At 38.7% G+C, this 19669-nt stretch overlaps 1 protein-coding gene across 2 annotated transcripts in view; it reads right to left on the reverse strand.

The window, feature by feature from the left end:
• Positions 1 to 19669, reverse strand: part of ARHGAP23 (Rho GTPase activating protein 23) — a 1842805-nt gene that overhangs the window by 74235 nt on the left and 1748901 nt on the right. For both annotated transcript variants that reach the window (XM_044055365.1, XM_044055363.1), the window contains 3 exons: positions 14016 to 14171; positions 4353 to 4431; positions 864 to 937 (listed from right to left, as the gene is read on the reverse strand). In XM_044055365.1, coding sequence (XP_043911300.1) covers positions 864 to 937; positions 4353 to 4431; positions 14016 to 14171 — 309 coding nt within the window. The remainder of the gene's footprint in view (positions 1 to 863; positions 938 to 4352; positions 4432 to 14015; positions 14172 to 19669) is intronic.

Here is a 19669-nt window from a genome sequence, read left to right on the forward strand (position 1 = left end):
TCTCAGTAAATATGTCATACTATGCAAAGATGCAAGGTTGTGATCTTAATATCAGTGTAAACAGAAAGAAGCACACAGCAAAGCATGCAAAAAACGGATACGAATCCTACTTCATGGTATGGAACTACCAACTGTTTCAAAGTGCTCTGCACAAGGACAGGCCACAGACTGATTGTGCGACTACTGACACACAACTACTGAATACTTGTACAATGGACAGATACGGTGAAAATCAGTGCGAGACTACAGAGGCAAATTAATTCTGAGCCTGTCAACAGATATAAAATCCACTGGAAGACAGGAGAAATTATTAATTCCCAGTCTTAGATAGATAAGAGGTGTATATTTGGGATGGTGAAGGATCCACATCCCATTGTGTAAATCCCAGCACATCTTTGTTAAAATGGGAGCAAGTCCCTCTGCAAGCCAGATAAGCTGTTTTATGCCAGCATTTAATATGTAGGACATAATTGCAGTGGAGGTGACTAAGCAGAAGTGAGGCACTCAATGTGTTAAGAAACATGGCTTCTAATCGAAATCGTAATGTACAAGTGTTTGTAAGTCCTGAAATGATCAGATATGCAAGTTAATGTAAGAATGCAGAGTCACAGGGGACTGTTCTAATGTGACATATGCTGTGGGACAGGTGATGTAGCAATGCACTGCACAATATTTCTCTGCTACAACTAACTTATCAGCAGATCACAGATTTGTACTTAACAGTACTCTGTTATGAGCACTTAAGTTGCTTCTATCAAATGACCATTTGAATTATGGCTAGGAGCTGCTCTTTAAAAGTCTGCTAACAAAGAAGTGGGAAAAAATTAGCATAAAACATTACAGCAGCCAGCATGTACACCTACCAACTTTTTCAAGGTTCTGAGTCGCTCCCTGGCATCATCCATTCGATTAGCATCAATGAAGTCATTATACCTGTCTGTAGAGAGAGACATAAGAATTTAGTTTGTGCCATTATTTACTTCACTGTGCGTTTATCAAGTGCAGTGGCTACTAGCATTCTAAGGAACTAGGAAAACATCAGACTGCCACTGCAACTATTGTGAATATGCAACACATCAGGACTCAAGCCACTGAACTAGTCCCCTGAATGTAGCTTTTGGAACTCTCAAGTTAAAGGAAATCATCACACAAAAAGTTAGGCCTCAGATTTTTGCTTGCATGCCTTCCCACACATGAGCTCAAGAAGCCACCAAGCACTAGTCATTCGGCACTGTAACATTTCCATGAAGCTTAAGAGCGAACAGCAAAGTCAAACCAATTGGTAAAAAATTAAGATCAAGAAAAATCCTAGCCAAGCTAGGGTTTTCACTGTGTGATTCCTTAAAACCTCTTGTAAAAGAGGATGATGGGATATATGCAAATTATTCCTTACAGACATCAGGTGTTTCAGCTATATGGCAGTTCTGAATGCCCATGACTTTTTTCTTTTTAAGTCTATGACAGAAGGATTTTCTGACTATGGTGAAAATATAACGATCAAATCAGAAAGAACTGTCCACATAGGTACTCTGGTCTTTTATGACTGTACTTATCTGAAGAAGAGTACCATTTGTAACATGTGCGGTGGGAACACCTTCTTTTTGCTGAACACCAACACCCTGCATTTTGCTGCACTTAGATTGACACTCTTTTTGGTACACCACATATGTACATAATCCAGCCCTTGATGGAGCTATTTAGTATTAGTGGATGTACAAATGAGATCACCTAGCTTGTCACCCATACTTATTGGCTTGGATGTTGGCAATATAAATGCCAAATGGAAGAAGTCTCAGTAGTGATGCCTGTGATAGTCCAATAGTTACAATGTTATGCTTGGACAGGGCTCAAACAAGGTATAAGCCAATAGGGAATCCAGTGAACACTGGGGTGTACAATAAGTTTGTTTAATTTTTCAAAAACACCAGCATGCTGGACAACATCAAACACCTTGGCTATGTCAAGATGAGTAGCGCGCATGGACTGACCACTATCGACATCCTTTGCAATGTTTTCAAACAAGCTTCTTAGGTACAACATACAGGAAGATCAAACGGAATGAGGTCTAGATCAGTTAAATTGCCCATATATGCATAAAATTAGTTCTGTTACAAAAAGTTCCGCTTACAATACATTCCTGACTTTGCATAGAAGACTGGTGAAGTTGATGGAAATATTAATTATTCAGGTCTGTAGAGGAGCCACCCTTGTGTAGGTGAGTTACAATGGGTGTTCTCTAGACATCAGGTGCAAACCTTTGTGGATAGGTGGCAGTTGAAGTACATACTGGGATACTGCATATTCAGCAATAACAATACAGCCTGTTATGCTGTCTGGTCCCATGGAAGCACTATTTTTAGCCTTTAATAGGGGCAGTAAGACTTGTTTAAAGGTGATTTAGGGCAGAATAAAAGTATCAGGGGTAATGAGGGCAGCAATGTGGATAGGTATGGTAAAGTTAGAAATAAATTTGCCTGATATACTGACTACTAACTATGCCCTTGGGATCAGACTGTGTGATTATCAAGGATGAGTTCAGTGCAATGTTGGACATTATTTCTTAACTTCCTGACATAACTGAAGAAACATCAGTAATTTCCTTTGTTTTTTGTAGCTACCTTAAGCTTATATTCTACTCTACTTTTTCTAAAACTGCTCTTAACTTCCTTATGCTTCAGTGTAATCCTGAGAAAGATATTGATTTCTTACAACTTCACAACTTATTTTGTTATACGGTTTAATAATATGGTAGTTCCACCGCTGAAATTTACTCCTGAAGTTACCATTATATTTAGGATAGATGGGTACTGACTTTTCTATGGAGCTGTTTAAGTGCTGGTAAAAACTGGAAGTAAACATAGTAGCCCTCTCAGATGGGTTTATTTGTGGGGGGATTGTTGGCAATTTTGCATAGTCTTCTACAAACTGAATTAAGTTTGCCTTGGAGAAATCTATAAAAACAGTCTCATTTGGTGGAGGGCAGTATCACTAGGCCTGACAGAGAAAGTAACAGATTTGCAGTCAGATTTAACCAGGGATGAGGAGGTGGTTGGGGTTCTATATTAAATCAGAGAACGCTTAAAAAAGCGAACACTGATTTATCAACTCCATGTAAGAGAATGCTTACAATCCCGAACACTTGGAACAGCGATTTTTCTCCCGGGGAAAAAAATGCTGTTCCACAAAAAAATAAATAAATAAAAACTTCTAAACGTTACATAAACAAAGTGGGGGGCTTCACCCCCACACCCCCGATGTGTGTGTGGGGGCTGTACCCCCCAAACACCCCACTACTTAAATATACCAACTCCGGGATCGCACTACAGTGAGGAAAACGACAAAGTAACGGAGGTGGCCAAGCGATTTCTTTCCCAGCGAAAGAAAACTCTTGTATGCAGTTCCGCTATTTTGCTGTTTCGTGCATCCAAGTTCGATCAAGACACATTTGAAGGATTGCATCTTCAATTATATAATAGGAACCCATGGTGGGTGAGGTACAAGTGGGGGCTAGGCTGATCAAGACCAGGTCAAGAGTATTACTTGCTCCAGCAAACTGCTATTAACAAGTTTAGAGGTCTAAATATGCTATTTACTGCCTAGGTAAATGAAGTCCCCTGGCAAGAATGTTATCAACCAATATTAGAAATTTCAGAAGGCAAGAGGAAACTGCAGTATCGGTAGAGAACTCATGCAAACACAAGGAAACATGCAAATTCAAACGAGGTCATCAATTAGCCACAAACCAGGTAATTTTACCACTGTAGTGTCAGTGTTTAGATCTACAGGGATTCTGTACACTTTTTGGTAACCTTTATAAATCTCCTTGCTAGTCATTCAGTGTAAACTTCTACAGAAAAAACTAAAACACCAATAATCATTTCACAAAGTATGCTTGCTTTTCCTCCACAATTACTTTTTCACTAGTATGAGTAAGCACTCATACAAACTAACTTTCAAGATGCTGTGCATCAGTTTTATTGCTTGCATTAAAATGGGAAAAACTGCAATCAAAAACAAAAAAACTGAATCAAAATTAGTTTAGACCAATGTTACTTTTGGGGGAAAAAGTTTTGTTGCTCTTTACAGCTTTCACAACTGAAATATGATTCTGGCATCTCACTTTTAAGATTGCACTGACTTTCCTATTTACACAGTTTTGTTATAAAATGCCTCTAGAAGTTACTGCTGATAATACTTTTACCAGTAGAGGGCACTGTCCAAAAAGGAGCATCTTGCTACATCAAAGCAGAATTATGCAGCTCTACCACTTCCTCATTCAAAACTTTAAGACTACTGGATTCCCATAACCCTGACAAGGAAACAAGAGGATTCAGGCTTCTCTCTGATCTTACCATTTGTGAAAAGTGGCTCTGGAAGTTTCCGGAAGAAAGATTTCAACAGACTGCTGATAACATTCAGGTCTTGCCATTTCTAAGTTGATGAAACACAAAAATAACACAATTATTTTTTTAAATAATTTTCTGATTATTTGTTGCTAAATTCTGGTGTACATCTAGAATGAGTTTAACATATTATTTTAAGCCAAGGTCCAAGGTAATACATGAAAGCAAAATACTGATGAAACTTCACCCTGAAATAATACACTTCAAAGAGCTTCAGATTTTTGACAACTTTTTTGGTGTGTGTGCATGTGCATATTATACACTACATGAACAGAAGAGTACAGAAGCTAAACTCAACATGTGAGCTATAAAAGAAAACTTTTCTACAGCCACCCTATCCTCACTAGAGCTTCATCTGGAAAAAAGCTGTGTTATGTCAAGTTGTTGCTTTGCATTTTTACAAATGTAACTGTTCTTTACCTGCTCTTAATGATTGAAGTCCGCCATTCTTTTCATTCCCATACCTTGTTACCGTTGCAAAACTATTGAACTTCCTCATAATAATTATAATCATCATCATCATCATCATCACGTCAGGTATCTCAATGGCAATGCTCACACACACCCACACTTATATTTATATATTTTTGCAAGGTTATTTTTATTAGTTTAATTATTTGCTAAACCAGGTAAGTGGACTAATGCTTGTAAGATTACTTCCAGCCATTGCTCAGGCCACAAGGGCAGCAGTAAAGATGGAATACAAAGAAATGTTATGGTAGCCACTAAGCAGTATGTTTTGGCAGATGGGAAGAAATCAAGATGCCTTAAGGAATCCACATAGATGTGGACAGAACCCATAAAACGTGCCCATTTTTTCTGCTTTCTGCAGCACTCTGCCCCCTAAAACTCTTCCCCAGTCTATACCCGCCATTTTCTACCTTTATGTTTATCTGCCATCCATTTTGCATGCGACTCTGAAACTATGGTATCCTTGCAGTACCTTTATCAAACCTTTTTTTTTTAATAATTTCCTGTCTTAGTCAAATGGAATCATGTTTCTACTTCTACCTCCCTCCACTCAACATAATAAACACCTTGTGTTTCAATTCTCGTGGATTATTTTGCTTCTATATGCATCTGCACTGTTTTTTTTTTTTTGCCATACTGTTGTACTAGTAACATTCTGTTATAAGTTTTGGTGATCAGACGTTACCTCATATCACTGTAATTGTTCACTATTTGAGCTTACCAGCATCTGTTTTCTGCTGCCTGAGGCGGATTATTCTGAAGCTGTTTTTTTACAGTTATACTGATTAGGAGCCTGGCATATACCCCATGTCAGCAAACGAAGCAAAAGAAAGCACAATACCACTCTCAATCGTTGTACTAAACATGGTCTTACTATCTTTTGCAACAGTAACATGAATAATACAGGAAACCAGACGGTTAATCCAACCTCAGTGTTGGGTTACAAACCCTGAGGAGCACTCAGCAGCAGCAATTAACTACTATGGCAGAAAACAGCAACTAGCACATTGGGTCACAAATGTGTCACAAGACTGCAAATTAATAGTACTAAACTAGCCACTAGTGCAGTGAATGACAGGCAATGTGGTCAGCTGCACTGACAAGACAGTACAGTTGTAAGAACTTAAAAACAGCACATATCCTTTTGATCACTGCTGCAGTATTCCTAACACGTAGTTTATCTCCTCAGCCATCCAGCCAGGATCCCAAAGCTTTACCTTCCTAGTACTGTATGTCCGACATGTGACCTCAGCTCACAAGCGTAGGGTTATATAGGGTGGACTTACAAGTGTAATTCCTCAGACTATCTCACTGTCAGCCTGAACAGAGGTCACATTATCCAGACTGCTTGTCATTGGTTTGAATACTCAATTAAGTGTCCTGTTTGGGAACCTTCCTTTATATTTCTTCAGTGTTTTTCTTACCGATATTAGATGTCAGGTAGAAGGGATAACTGAGTGCTGTAGGCAAATCCCATACAAAGACTTGGGTACCCAGGGTCTTTTTTGCTTAGGAACAGAACACAACTACAAAACTTGTTAGAGTTACTGCAGAAATAAGACTATTGCACTTGGCTGTAGTGACTGTTAGGCAAGTCTTGTGGGTCACATAAGGCATAATCCTGCCACAGTCCACTGCAGGCCTCCCTGTTTGAGCAGGGTCCTATTGGGCCAAATTCAACTGGCCTAATGCCAGCCTTGGGATACAGCATGGATCTTAACCATAGCAGGGCACCTTCTAAGCACAGATCAGAAGGTAGTGCCCAGGCTATGTTCTACAACCTGCTTAGTTTCAGCAGCAGCAGGACAGGGAGTCATGCCATAAAATCATTGGGTATTAGTGCAGCGGTAGTTCCTCCATCTAAATTTTACTATCATGCATTAAATAAAAAACTAAAAGTTCTGTCCCAGGTGTCAGCAATGATGACACTTTTCCAAATCTTCAAGAGTCAGCTGGGAAGGGACTGCAAGTCAATAATGGAGGTAAGGATTATTTAAAAAACTTATTTCAAATGCAAGTCACCTAAAAAAACAAAATAATTTCAAAGACAAGCAGTAATCATTGAAGTGGCTATTCCTATTACAGCACAATAAATAGTCACTCAGCCAAAATTAAAAAATAAAGACAGATGGGTCCACAGGTTCCAGGATAAAAAAGTGCCCAATCCTGGTATATGCACTGGTGCCAGAACTGGAAAAAGAGGCAGTACGGAATCCACAAGACACTGAAACATACCTGCAAAGTGGGTTAGGTCAGGCTCACAGGGAGGATGCCACCCCCCCCCCCCCAATTGCAGAAGGAAGTAGTAGTCCACAAAAATCACAAAAACTGACAGGCAAAAAAACAGCCATAAAGGTGATAGAGTGGATTATTGAGGATAAAGAAGAAATGATGCATTCTTGCTATTATGCAAGAAGCCCACTATTTAGAAAAATTAAAAGAGAAATTACAGGAAAGAAAAACACTTGCAGAAAAAAACTGTCAAAAGCTTCAAATAAAAATTTGTGTTCATTAACACAACTGATCCATAAAAGCATTGCATAAACAAAGAAGGTTTGGGCCACCTGGAAAAAGGAGTGACAGAGGAAGTTCAAAAATATAAAGAACAAAACCCAGAAACTTCTCATCTACTTTTTGTGGATGACTTAAAACTATATAGGTCATGAGATGAGAAGTTGAAAGCACAACTGCAAGTAGTTAAAACTTTCTCAGATGATATAAGAATGCCATTTGGTTTTGATAAATAAAAGCAACCTTTAAATCAGGAAAGATGCACCACCAAAAAAATATCAATCTGGGACAGGAATGTGATATAAAGGAACTTGAGTAGGAAGAGTGTATACATATTTGGGAATTGATGGAGCATTAAGAAAACATGAATAAATGCAAGTAAAACTCAGTAAGGAATACTTTATTAGACTAAAACTAGTACTGAAAACTGCCTTGACATCTAGGAATAAAGTTCAAGCTATAAACCAATTTGCTCTTCCTGTTCTAACTTACAGTATTGGGGTGATAGAGTGGCCCCAAAAGGTACTGGATCAACTGGAGAGGAAAACAAGAAAAATACTTCAGGCTTATAAAATGATATATAAAAATGAGTGTATAACAAGATTACATATCCCACACCATGAAGGAAGTGTGGTCCTCCTTGAAATTGACTGCATGTATAAATTTGCAGTCATGGGAATGCACACACATTTGTTGACCTCACTAGAACGAAACACAGTGACATTTTTAAAACCTGAGGAGAAGTTGTCTAAGATGACTTCCCTGCTTAGTTTAGTAGAAGCACATTGGTGTCAAACAGGAATGGAAATTAAACCAAAGGCAGATAAAAATCAGGCAGCAATTGAAGGTGCAAAAAAAAAAAAAAAAATGAAAGATTATAAGGAAAGGGATCAGATGAGAAGGAAAGGAATGTGAAAAGGCATAACATTGTGGCAAATACAGATATTTCTTGGAATAACCTCATGTTGATCACAATTTGACACAGGAATGGTTAAGGAGAAGTGAAATGAAACCAAAATGTAAAGGTTAATTATGGCAGTCCTGGATAGTGCACTGCTTACATGCTGAATTACAAAGTCCATTAAAAATGTGGAAGAAACAGAGCGCAATGTGGAAGGAGGATACCCAGACAGTTCCAACAGAAGTAGCAGCAAAGGGGTCTAATAAAAACGAGCCTGCAATTATACTTAGATATGCTACCAATACATGTAACTCCATATGAACTTCAGGAGTCGTCAATTCTAGTCAGATTCAGGATGCTGAGAAAGGCATTTTTGGCTATCAAAGACTGAAACAATACTGACTTCATGAACTTTAATTATACCCTGACCTAGAAATGGGGTCCATTCCCATTATGTTATTCAAAACCCAAAAGACTTGGAGAAATTAGAGTGAAACATTCCCAATTACATCTTGGATCTCTCCTGAGAGCTAAAGTTCTATTGCCCTTTAGTTCACACTGAACATCTTAACAGTAGGCAATCTAGCTTCTCTGACAGAAACTATGTTCACATCTATTTTCTAATGCTGGTTTTATCCTGAGAGTCGTTAGGAAGCAGGAGCCTAACCTAGCACTTATCTGGTATAAAGTAGAGAACTAATACTGGATGGGATGCCAGTCCTCTGTGGGACACTTCTTTATCATACTGCTCACCTATGGGCACAAATTATGCAGTGAAAAACCAGACCAGTAGTGGGAAGTCATGTAGTCTTTGCACAGAAGGCTCATTGCAGTCTGGAACTGCAGTATCAAGTGCTTTAAGACAGTAGCACTAACTACTGCCTCACTGTGCCAACTAACAGAAACAGAGAAGCTTCCAGAAAAAGGTCCTGAATTGTAACAGGTAGTGTGGAAGATACCAGTGACTGACTTACCCATCATTGGGGGTCACTGTCATTACATATGTATCATTTTAGCAATCAATACACAGCTACAGGTTAAGTATAGACACACCTTGGTTTCTAATTTCTCTTTATGGCACCAAATAAATTTAATATTCTTATAAACTGCAAACAAGACTTTTTGGTAGGTGTTTCGTCTTCAATATCTGAAATGTTTGAAGAACTGTATAATGTTTTTAAAACATTTTAGATACTGTAGCCCCAAGGAAGAGGCAAGTAAATAGCACAGTGTATATACAGGTTGTTTTTTCAAACCCTGTTAAGTTAATTCCAGATGGTCCTGAACTAGGTCTTACTAGGTGTAACAAGATTTTTAAAAGTACAAAGAAATACATCTGTAACTCTATAATATTAGCATGTCTAGCTTTTCGTACCGACTGTGAGGCTATGTGGGGAAATCCACTAGACTACTGTTGCTGCACATCTGTGAACGCATTTATACTATCAAAAGAAACTGCTTTGCACAAAAACCTTTACACAGATGCATGGACATCAGAAAAAAATGACTTCTTGGTTACTGAATCCACTGAAGATAATGGAAGGGGTAGAGACAGAGTCCATCCTGGAAAAAAAGGAATTGGAGTGCCAGCTCCATCTAGGTGCATATCATTTGCCTGTTATTTATTAGTTTTAAAATAAAGGTCATTGTTTTAAGATTCATTACATGCATGTTTCATCTTTGAGCATATTTTTAAGAACTTCTATTTAATTCTGCATATGTCATTCTCATTCATTTCCTAGTGGTTGGCTTTTAATGCAATTTAGTCGGAATAAACATAAAAAGGCTGCTTAGCTGAAATAGTCACTCTGATTAAATTGCATTTTATCTGTGACAAAAGCACTGAATAGATGTACTAAAATCTGTTCTGTGTACTCAGTTTTGGGCCTTGGAGTCTTTTTAGGTGACTGTTGGTCTGCAAGTAAAATAATGTTTGTACAAGTACACTGTATTTTTTCCTGATTCCATATAAAAATAAATATTAAAAAGGTACAAATAGACCCAAGAGCTAGTTGTGACAAAAGACAATATCTAGTACAAACATGACATGTAACGGACACTCTGCATGTATATACGTAGGCATATATACACATAATTTCTGTTAGAGTGTGAACATTATATATTTAATCTACCAAAGAGCATTTGAATAAGGAGAAAGTAACAGTCAGCTGCCTGTCAGGCACCAGGATCCGCCACATAATGCACGCACTCATGTCCCTCAACAACAGCTACAAATACGACACTGTCATTGCACATGTGGGTGTGAATGACATGAGACATACCTCCCTGGACTACATGAAAAGAGACATGGAGGTGCTCTCGGATTTTCTAGCCCAGGCGGGTATGACCCTAGCCCTGAACAGCATCCTACCATCACCCAGAATGACACCACAGTACAATCAGAAAATTATTGATTTCAACAACTGGCTAAGTTTCTGGTGTCATTCTAAGGGGATCCAGTATCTGTCTACCTGGAATGACATGATTGACAGACCTCGATGCTTTGCCACAGATGGTCTACATCTGTCACCGCTGGGCTTCTGGAAACTGGCCTAGGGTCTTGCCACCCCTACAGTGCCTTTTTTAGGCGGTGTTCCAAAGACCAAATTACCACCATAACAGCTACAAACAAATGCAATCTGAGAATCATGCTGCTCAACGCTATTAGTCTAAATCTCAAAATGCACTTGCTCAAAACAATTCTTAAAATGGAGAACATCGACATTTGTGCTGTAACACTGGTTCAAGGCAGCAGAAAGCACCTCTGCACTACCAGGCTATAACTCACTCTACACCTTTCAGCCCCAGAACTTGGACCGAAGCTCCAAAGGTGGTGGTGTTTCCATATTCATAAAGAATGCACACACCTCCAGACTAGTGGCCCAACATAACTCATCTGAGATACTTCAGGTGCAGCTAACATTGGGTAAGACAGTGATTTGGGTCGTAGCCTGCTATATGTCCCCAACCATGCCCCAAGGCTCACACTCCATGTTCCTAAGCATCCTGGAGAATATTAGGGTCCAACCTAACACACTCATACTGGGCAGCTTCAACTACCCCTCCATTAACTGGGAAAACTACTCGTGTACCAATACACTTGCCCAATGTTTCCTGGAATTCATTAATTCCAATGTCCTGGACCAGCTCATTCTTATCCCCACTAGAGGTAGCAACATCCTTGAACTGGTCATTACTAACATGGGCGACCGTTGCTCTACACCAATAGCCAACTCCTCCCTGGTTAGATCCGACCACAAACTAATCACCTTGGAACTCCAAATTTCTCCCACTGCCCTATCCCCCTCACCCCGCAAAGGTAACCACTATGAAAAATTCTCCAAAGCTAATTTTGGGCTCCTAAAAACAGAGGTCGTAACTTCACGGCACCCATGTAAATGGAGATCAGTTGCATGACTGCCGAATCATACAAACCAATGAACTGTACTTACACGTACACAAATGCATGGATCCCGCCATACCCAACAGAACCAAGATGTTCTACTCCAAAAAAAGGAAGTCAATCTGGTAGCCCTCTGACATTAACAAACTCTACAACAGAAGGAGGAAACTGATGCAAAATAAGGTGAAGTTCCAAGACTGGAAAAACTCCCTTATCAGCCTCAACAAAAAGTTGCGCTCCCTCATCAAATCCTCTAAAGCTAGTTATGAAAACAGAATTGCGGCAGATAGTAAAGAAAACCACAACTCCTTCTACAGTTATGTAAAGAATCTCCACGACAACATCCAGATTTGCTCTGAGCTACTGCACAATGGTACCTCCTATACCTAGCCAACAGATATTACCAATATACTACTGGCTGACAGATTCAGTGCCAACTTTACCCCCCCATGGGACCAGTCACAATACCAGTAGATTTCCAGGCACCCAGTATTACTGCTGCCCAGGTTAAAACAGCACCGTCCAAGGCCAAGAATACAGTTTCTATGGGACCTGACAATATCTCTGGCTGTGTTCTACATGAACTACAGAGTGAACTGGCACCTCATATGTGTGCCCTGTTCAATCACAGCCTCACCTCAGGCTTTGTCCCTACCAAATGGCGCACTGCTACAGTCATCCCTCTCTAAAAAGGAGGAGCAACTACAGTCCCTGGGAACTATCGGCCTATTAGCCTGATGAGTCTGATATGCAAAGCTATGGAACGCATCATCATGGACCTAATAAACAAGGATATAAGGGAATTTCTAAATTATGGATCCCACACAGTTTGGTTATGTGAAGTGTAGATCATGCCTGCTCAACTTGGTCAACTTCATTGAGTCAGTCACCAGAGCTGTGGATGAAGACAAGGTGGTTCATACAACCTACCTTGATCTGTCTGGCCAAGGCCTTTGATACCATTCCCCACCTCAGGAATCAGAGAAAAACTCACCAAGCTAGGCATCAAACCCTACATCACTAGGTGGGTTGCAAACTGGCTCACAGGTAGAACCCACAGTGTGAAAGTAGCTGACACCAAGTGGAGTCCCACAGGGTTTGGCCCTGGATCCTCTCCTGTTTGGTATCTACTTCTCTGAAGTCCAGGCCAACACAAAGGGACTCTAGCTGACAAAGTCACAGACAATTGCAAGTTGGGAGCTATTATTAACTCCCCGAGTGATGTTGACATCCTACAGAAAGGCCTCACTGAGACCAATGACTGGTGTCAGAACTATGGCCTTAAGCTCAATGCCAAAAAAAGTGTAGTCACCCCCTTGGGAAAAAAACAGTTTCCATGAATTACCACATCAATGGTAATCCACTGAACACAGAAAGCATTATAACAGATCTGAGAACACAGGTTGAAAACAACCTCTCATTTGACCACCACATTGCCACTGTGGTCAGAAAGTCCTTCTATGTGGCACATCTCATTACTAAGGGTTTTGCATCCAGGAAGAAAGAGGTCATTGTCTCCCTCTACTCTTCCCTCATTAGGCCAATCATTTAGTACAATGCCCCATTTGGCATGTACCTCACTAAACACCTGCAACAACTGAAGAGGCCACAAAAGTACCTCACAAAGAGGATCCTAGGCCTTAAACATTTGTCCTACATGGACAGACTAAAAATCTCCAACTATTCTCTGTCTCATATTGCCTACTTAGAGGCGATCTCTGCTTGACTTACAAAGCCATGTCTGACCCAACTCTGTTAGAAATGCTACATCTAAAGAAATCCCAATCCCTCTGACCAACATGCTCCAGAGACCTTGACCTCATTACCACAATCAACAGAACGTGTTGAAGTTACATGTTCATAACCCAGAGACTGCCCATGCTATGGAATAGACTTCCCATACATGTCAAACAGAGCAACTCACTGGCCCTCTTCAAGAGAAATCTTGATGAGTGGATGGGAAATAGAAAATTCACCACGGGGATCACTCCAGTGGCTCTACTCAACAGAGGCACTGGGAACTAAGGTCGGGTGGCACGATGCCAGGGTAATCCTATGGGCTAGGCTTGCAAAGGCCCCAGGGTCATTAGCCTAGTACACACCTATGAACCTATGAACATACTGATATGTGCTCATATACAAATGTATTACTGGCAAGGATGGACTTAGGAAAAAGACATCAAAAGTATAAAAAGTATATCACAATGAAATGTTTTTTTAGAGAACCAAGTCCCTCAGGTTATAGAATATTGTCCTGCAACTATGGACTTGTGCAACTCCAAGTACTAGCTTCACAGATCCATAAAGAAAACCAAACATCACATGCCTCTTCTGAAGTGTCAATCTCCATCACTCCTTTACTCAGCTGATCTTGCATGGTAGAGACAACAGCATTGTTTCCAGGGACCCGGTAAATGCCAGTGTACTCCAGCCCTTTTTCTTCCACCAACTTACAGCATGTCTCAACAATGAGAGGGATGAACTAGGAAATAAGAGAGAGATTATTATTTCACATTGTGAGAACATACACAAAAAGTGTCCCTCTACATGAACAACATCACTCCACTTCCTACTCTTATTCATCCTTTTCCATGTCTTCAGTCCTCAAAAAATGTACAAACACACTTGTTACATATTCTGTTTTAAAAAGTGATCATACTTCTCTTAAATGCAATCTAAATAACGAGCTATAAAAGTTTTTTTCTTTTATCTTGTATCCCCATTTATGAAAGGTCTGTGTCTTTCAATGTCTCTTATCTTTGAGGGCCCCAGAATACCAATGATGCAGAAAAAGATGACTGAAATGTAAAAGCAAGATTAAGACTTCTATATGAAGTATTCAATGCAACAAAAATGCCATAACAAATCACCACTGGCTATTACAACATGCTCACGAACGTTCTCGTTCTAAATACGTCAGACCAAGTGGTCATTTTTAAGAAGGATCTACAGATAGAACATAAAAAACAAATGTATTATTTAACACAGTGAATTAAATGAATACTGCTGCTTCACAAAGCATAGAACGTCACTGCAGAACACTGACGGACTAAAAAATCAAAGCTTGGGTAAAAGTTTCACTGAAGCTAACCAAAGTCATCCAGTGAAATCCTGCACATATGGCATGTTAAAAAGCAAAGTTGATAATAAAATCACCACTGGCAGCCCTTCCCTCTTTTTCCTCCTGTGTACCCCAACATCATGTCGTCTCCTTTAAGATCCAAAACTGTATTCAGGGTATACACAGTTTTTTTAATCTAAATAAGACCATTCACATGTCAATTACTCCAACACAGACAGACACAAACACACACACCTTTTTTGCTGCCTGAAAGAACATTACTATTTGCGAATGGCTACTTATTTAAACAGCAAGGGAAAGCAACCTATGTTGCCAGAGTGCCTACCCCTCCCTACAAAACACACACACACACACACACACACTAGTTTATAATTTTCAGTTAGTTCGTTTCTGTTGCCCAACTAGGTAGTTAATGGGATCTGTGAGACTAGTATAAAAGTAAAAATTGTGAAATGGCAAAGGAGTTACGTGATATTTAATAACAGTTGAAATTGACTTTTATAGACTCTGGGATTGAAACTACTCCCTGGACTACGTAAATGAATATTTTTAACTTTTTATTACTTCTTTCCTTAAGCAGTAACACTTTCCTACACACATCCTTGAATGCACTGTAAATGTCTGTTAAATGCCTTTTTTGCAAGTCAGTAATTAGGTTAAGTTCACCTACTTACAGCAGTGATAGTATGATTTCAGCATTAGTTCAGTTTCAGTTTTGTAGCAGTTGGGACAAATAACCAGAAGATGTTTCTTGTTTATATTTCTTACAAAATGTCAAAAACAGTTTCAATTCATAGTAGTATGACCTGGACAGGTGGTATAGCTCATGCTCTATTTTATGTTTATAGTTTATTAATATTTTTCTGTGCTAACCTATTCTGTTGTTTAAAATGCTTGCTGAAACTCGGACCAAAAATCATTCTACCTTATAAGCAGAACTAGTAGTAAAGCAGCTCAGGTAGGGCAGAAAATGCTGAAATTATAGTTAAGAGGTGGAGTGTAAAGCAGGTTCAGAGACAATTTTAAATATGGGTATAATAAGGTTTACAGTTGAAGTACAGATGTGGGGATGAACAGCATCGAAAAGAATGAATACAGCTGGGCGATGCTAGTAAAACTACTCAGGAATAGGTGAAGGCTGGTTGTGGGGTACAGGATTCCGAAAGAAGAAATGATTTGGCAATATGGCAAGCTGGAGTCCATAGTAACACTTATCCTAGAGATGCACATGAGCAGATCCATTGATCTGATAGGTAAAGTTTTAGTTGCGTTTTAAATAAGTCTGCATTCTGAATGGATTTCAGTGGGATGCGGCTCCACAGTTACACTATTTGAATACACAGAAACATCTGCAGTATTAAATGATTTGGTTATAGTGATCAGTGATTTTTCTCTATAGTGTAACATTCTGTTGGGGAGTAGTGTTGTATTAAGTTGTTAAGGGCTGGACAATTTTCTGGATTACAGAGAACTCCATGTGTTGTAGTCAGCTGAGAAAAACCTAGGTGATGTGGTGGTTGTAACCATTTCAATTCTCCGAGGGACAGCCAGTGGTGTCTTTTACTGTTATTGTTTACTGCAAAAGAGAACAAGACTAATGCATGTGCAGAAACCATTTACATAAAGGAATCTGCACAAACCAGTGACTTGTAAAAAGAAATAAATATCAATCTTCTCTTAACTTGCAAATAAAGACTCAAATAAGTGATGTACTGACAAGCACTTCAAAGTACTGACTGAACAGGAAAAAAAAATCTATACAAAGAATGCTACACAAACTAATACATAGTGATTTTTCTCCTCACAAGGCACTACTTACTATCCGCTCCTTATTTTTATTACCTTTCATTTTACTAAAGCTGCCATCACAGTAGGACATGATCAGGATGCTTATTCACCAGTCACTCTGCATCAAAGACTTGCAGGTTATTTCTGTTTTAACCAGGCTCTCAACTAGTCACTATAGTGCAAGGTAACATTGCCTAACAGAGATATACATTTCAAACCATGTTAACAGTGTGTGTATTAGGCAGAAAAGCAGTAAGCAGGACAATTATTTGTAATTGCAGGATTCAAAGACTTCATGCCATAATGTTAGGAATAAAGAAGAAAAAAAATTGTATTTGTGTGTAACCTTCTTCATAGGTTCATAAGCAATTACTGAACTAATGATCCAAGTAGGACATTTTAAGGCTAACCATGCTTCCAAAGGTGAGAATCAAACCCTGTATCTTGTATCTGTAAATTAAACTCTACCATTATACCAACCTAATCAGTATGAAGTTAAATCTGTTTCCAATAGATTTACAAACATTAACCTCAATACTGAATGCTGTAAAATTCAATAGTGTGATTAAATTACATGCCAGTACATCAACTCACCCATAAATGACTGAAGGTACACTATAAAACTGCTGCTTGGAAATTCAGCCCACCATTACATGGATGAGAATGTATTTACCTTAAAAACATTGTAAACAGAAATTCTTTCTGCAAAGATGGCCAGAGTTAACACAGTTCTGCTTCTTGCCATACGTGAATATAGGCATGTCTATATCTGTATTTTACACACACACACACACACATATATATATATATATATATATATATATATATATATATATATATATATACACACACACACAAAGTGCAATGAAAATGTATTTGCCCCTTTCCTGATTTCTTATGTTTTTGCATGTTTGTCACACTTAAATGTTTCAGATCATCAAACAAATGTAAATATTACACAACGATAACCCAAGTAAACATAAAATGCAGTTTTTAAGTGTTGTATTTTATTTTATTTATTAAGGGAAAAAAAAAACTATCCAAACCTACATGGCCATATGTGAAAAGGTAATTGCCCCCTAAACCTAATAACTGGTTGTGCCACCCTTAGCAGCAACAACTGCAATCAAGCGTTTGCGATAACTGGCAATAAGTCTTTCACATCGCTGTTGAGGAATTTTGGCACACTCTTCTTTGCAGAATTGTTTTAATTCAGCCATATTGGAGGGTTTCCAAGCATGAAACACCTTTTTAAGGTCATGCCACAGCATCTCAACAGGATACAAGCTGGACTTTGACTAGGCCACTCCAAAAACCTCATTTTTTTGTTTTAAACCATTCAGAGGTGGACTTGCTGGTGTGTTTTGGATCAGTGTCCTACTGCAGAACCCAATTGCGCTTCAGCTTGAGGTCATGAACTTATGGCCAGACATTCGCCTTCAGGATTTTTTGGTAGACAGCAGAATTTATGGTTCCATCAATCACAGCAAGTCATCCAGGTCCAGAAGCAGCAAAGCAGCCCCAGACCATCACATTACCACCACCATGTTTGACTGTTGGCATGATGTTCTTTTTCAGAAATGCTGTGTTACTTTTATGCCAGATGTAACAGGACACACACCTCCCAAAAAGTTCAACTTTTGATTCGCCAGTCCACAGAATATTTTCCCAGAAGTCTTGGGGATCATCAAGATGTTTTTGGGCAAAAGTGAGATGAACCTTTATGTTCTTTTTGGTCAGCAGTGTTTTTGCCTTGGAACTCGGCTATGCATGCCATTTTTGCCCAGTCTCTTTCTTATGGTTGAGTCATGAACACTGACCTTAACTGAGGCAAGTGAGACCTGCAGTTCGTTAGATGTTGTTTGGGTTCTTTTGTGACCTCTTGGATGTCGTTACTGTGCTCTTAATTTTTGTAGGCCGGCCACTCCTGGGAAGGTTCACCACTTTGTGGATAATGGCTCTCACCATGGTTCATTGGAGTCCCAAAGCTTTAGAAATGGCTTTGTAACCTTTTCCAGACTGATAGATGTCAATTATTTGTTTCTCATCTGTTCCAGAATTTCTTTAGATCGCGGCATGATGTCTTCCTTTTTGGGATCTTTTGGGCTACTTCACTTTGTCTGACAGGTTCTATTTAAGTGATCCCTTCATTCAACAGGTCTGGGAGTAATCAGGCCTGGGTGTGGGTAGTGAAATTGAACTCAGCTTTCCCAAAAATGTGACTAACCACAGTTACTTCATGATTTAACAAGGGGGCAATTGCTTTTTCACACAGGGCCATGTAGGTTTGGATATTTTTTTTTCCTTAATAAATAAAATCATCACTTAAAAACTTCATTTTGTGTTTGCTTGGGTTATCTTTGTCTAATATTTATCTAATATTTAAATTTGTTTGATGAGCTGAAACATTTAAGTGTAACAAACATGCAAAAAATAAGAAATCAAGAGGGGGGCAAATACTTTTTCATTGCAATATATATATATATATATATATATATATATATATATATATATATATATGCACGTTTATAACTTTCTGCAGTTTCATCAATGGGACACTTCCATGACCTTGCCCATTTTATTTTTTATTTTACATTTGTTGACTAGCTGGACTATATCCATTTATCCATCCATTTCGAGAGAAAGAGAAAAAAAAAAAAAAAAAAAAAAAATATAACAACAATACATTATGGTAAATATATATATATTTGTGAATAATAATTAACATACAATCAGACCCCCAAAAAAGGCTAAAAGAAACTAAAGTTGGCAGAAATAAGAAATACATAGCCAGTTATAGAGCTTTAAACTTTAGCTTAAAAAAAAAAAAAATTATAGAAGAATGACAGGTAAGTTAAGGTAGTTATAAAGAAATCTAGGATTTGCTCCCCCGGAGGTCACAACTTCTGAGGTGATTATATTTATTAAGGTAATTACACGACAAAGCACCCTGCTAGGGATAGGGAGTATGAGAGTGCCTGACCCTCACGTCTCCTGAGGCAGTATTTTTATTTTGTGATTCATGAAATTTACAGAAGTGCCTCATCAATGAAAGGAGACTTGAAGAGATTTACCATAACCATATTTACATAAATGTAGACGTTACTAAA

The sequence above is a fragment of the Protopterus annectens genome, chromosome 13.part0 (assembly GCF_019279795.1).
Source record: "Protopterus annectens isolate FY-2018-M chromosome 13.part0, PAN1.0, whole genome shotgun sequence".
Taxonomy (NCBI): Eukaryota; Metazoa; Chordata; order Ceratodontiformes; family Protopteridae; genus Protopterus; species Protopterus annectens.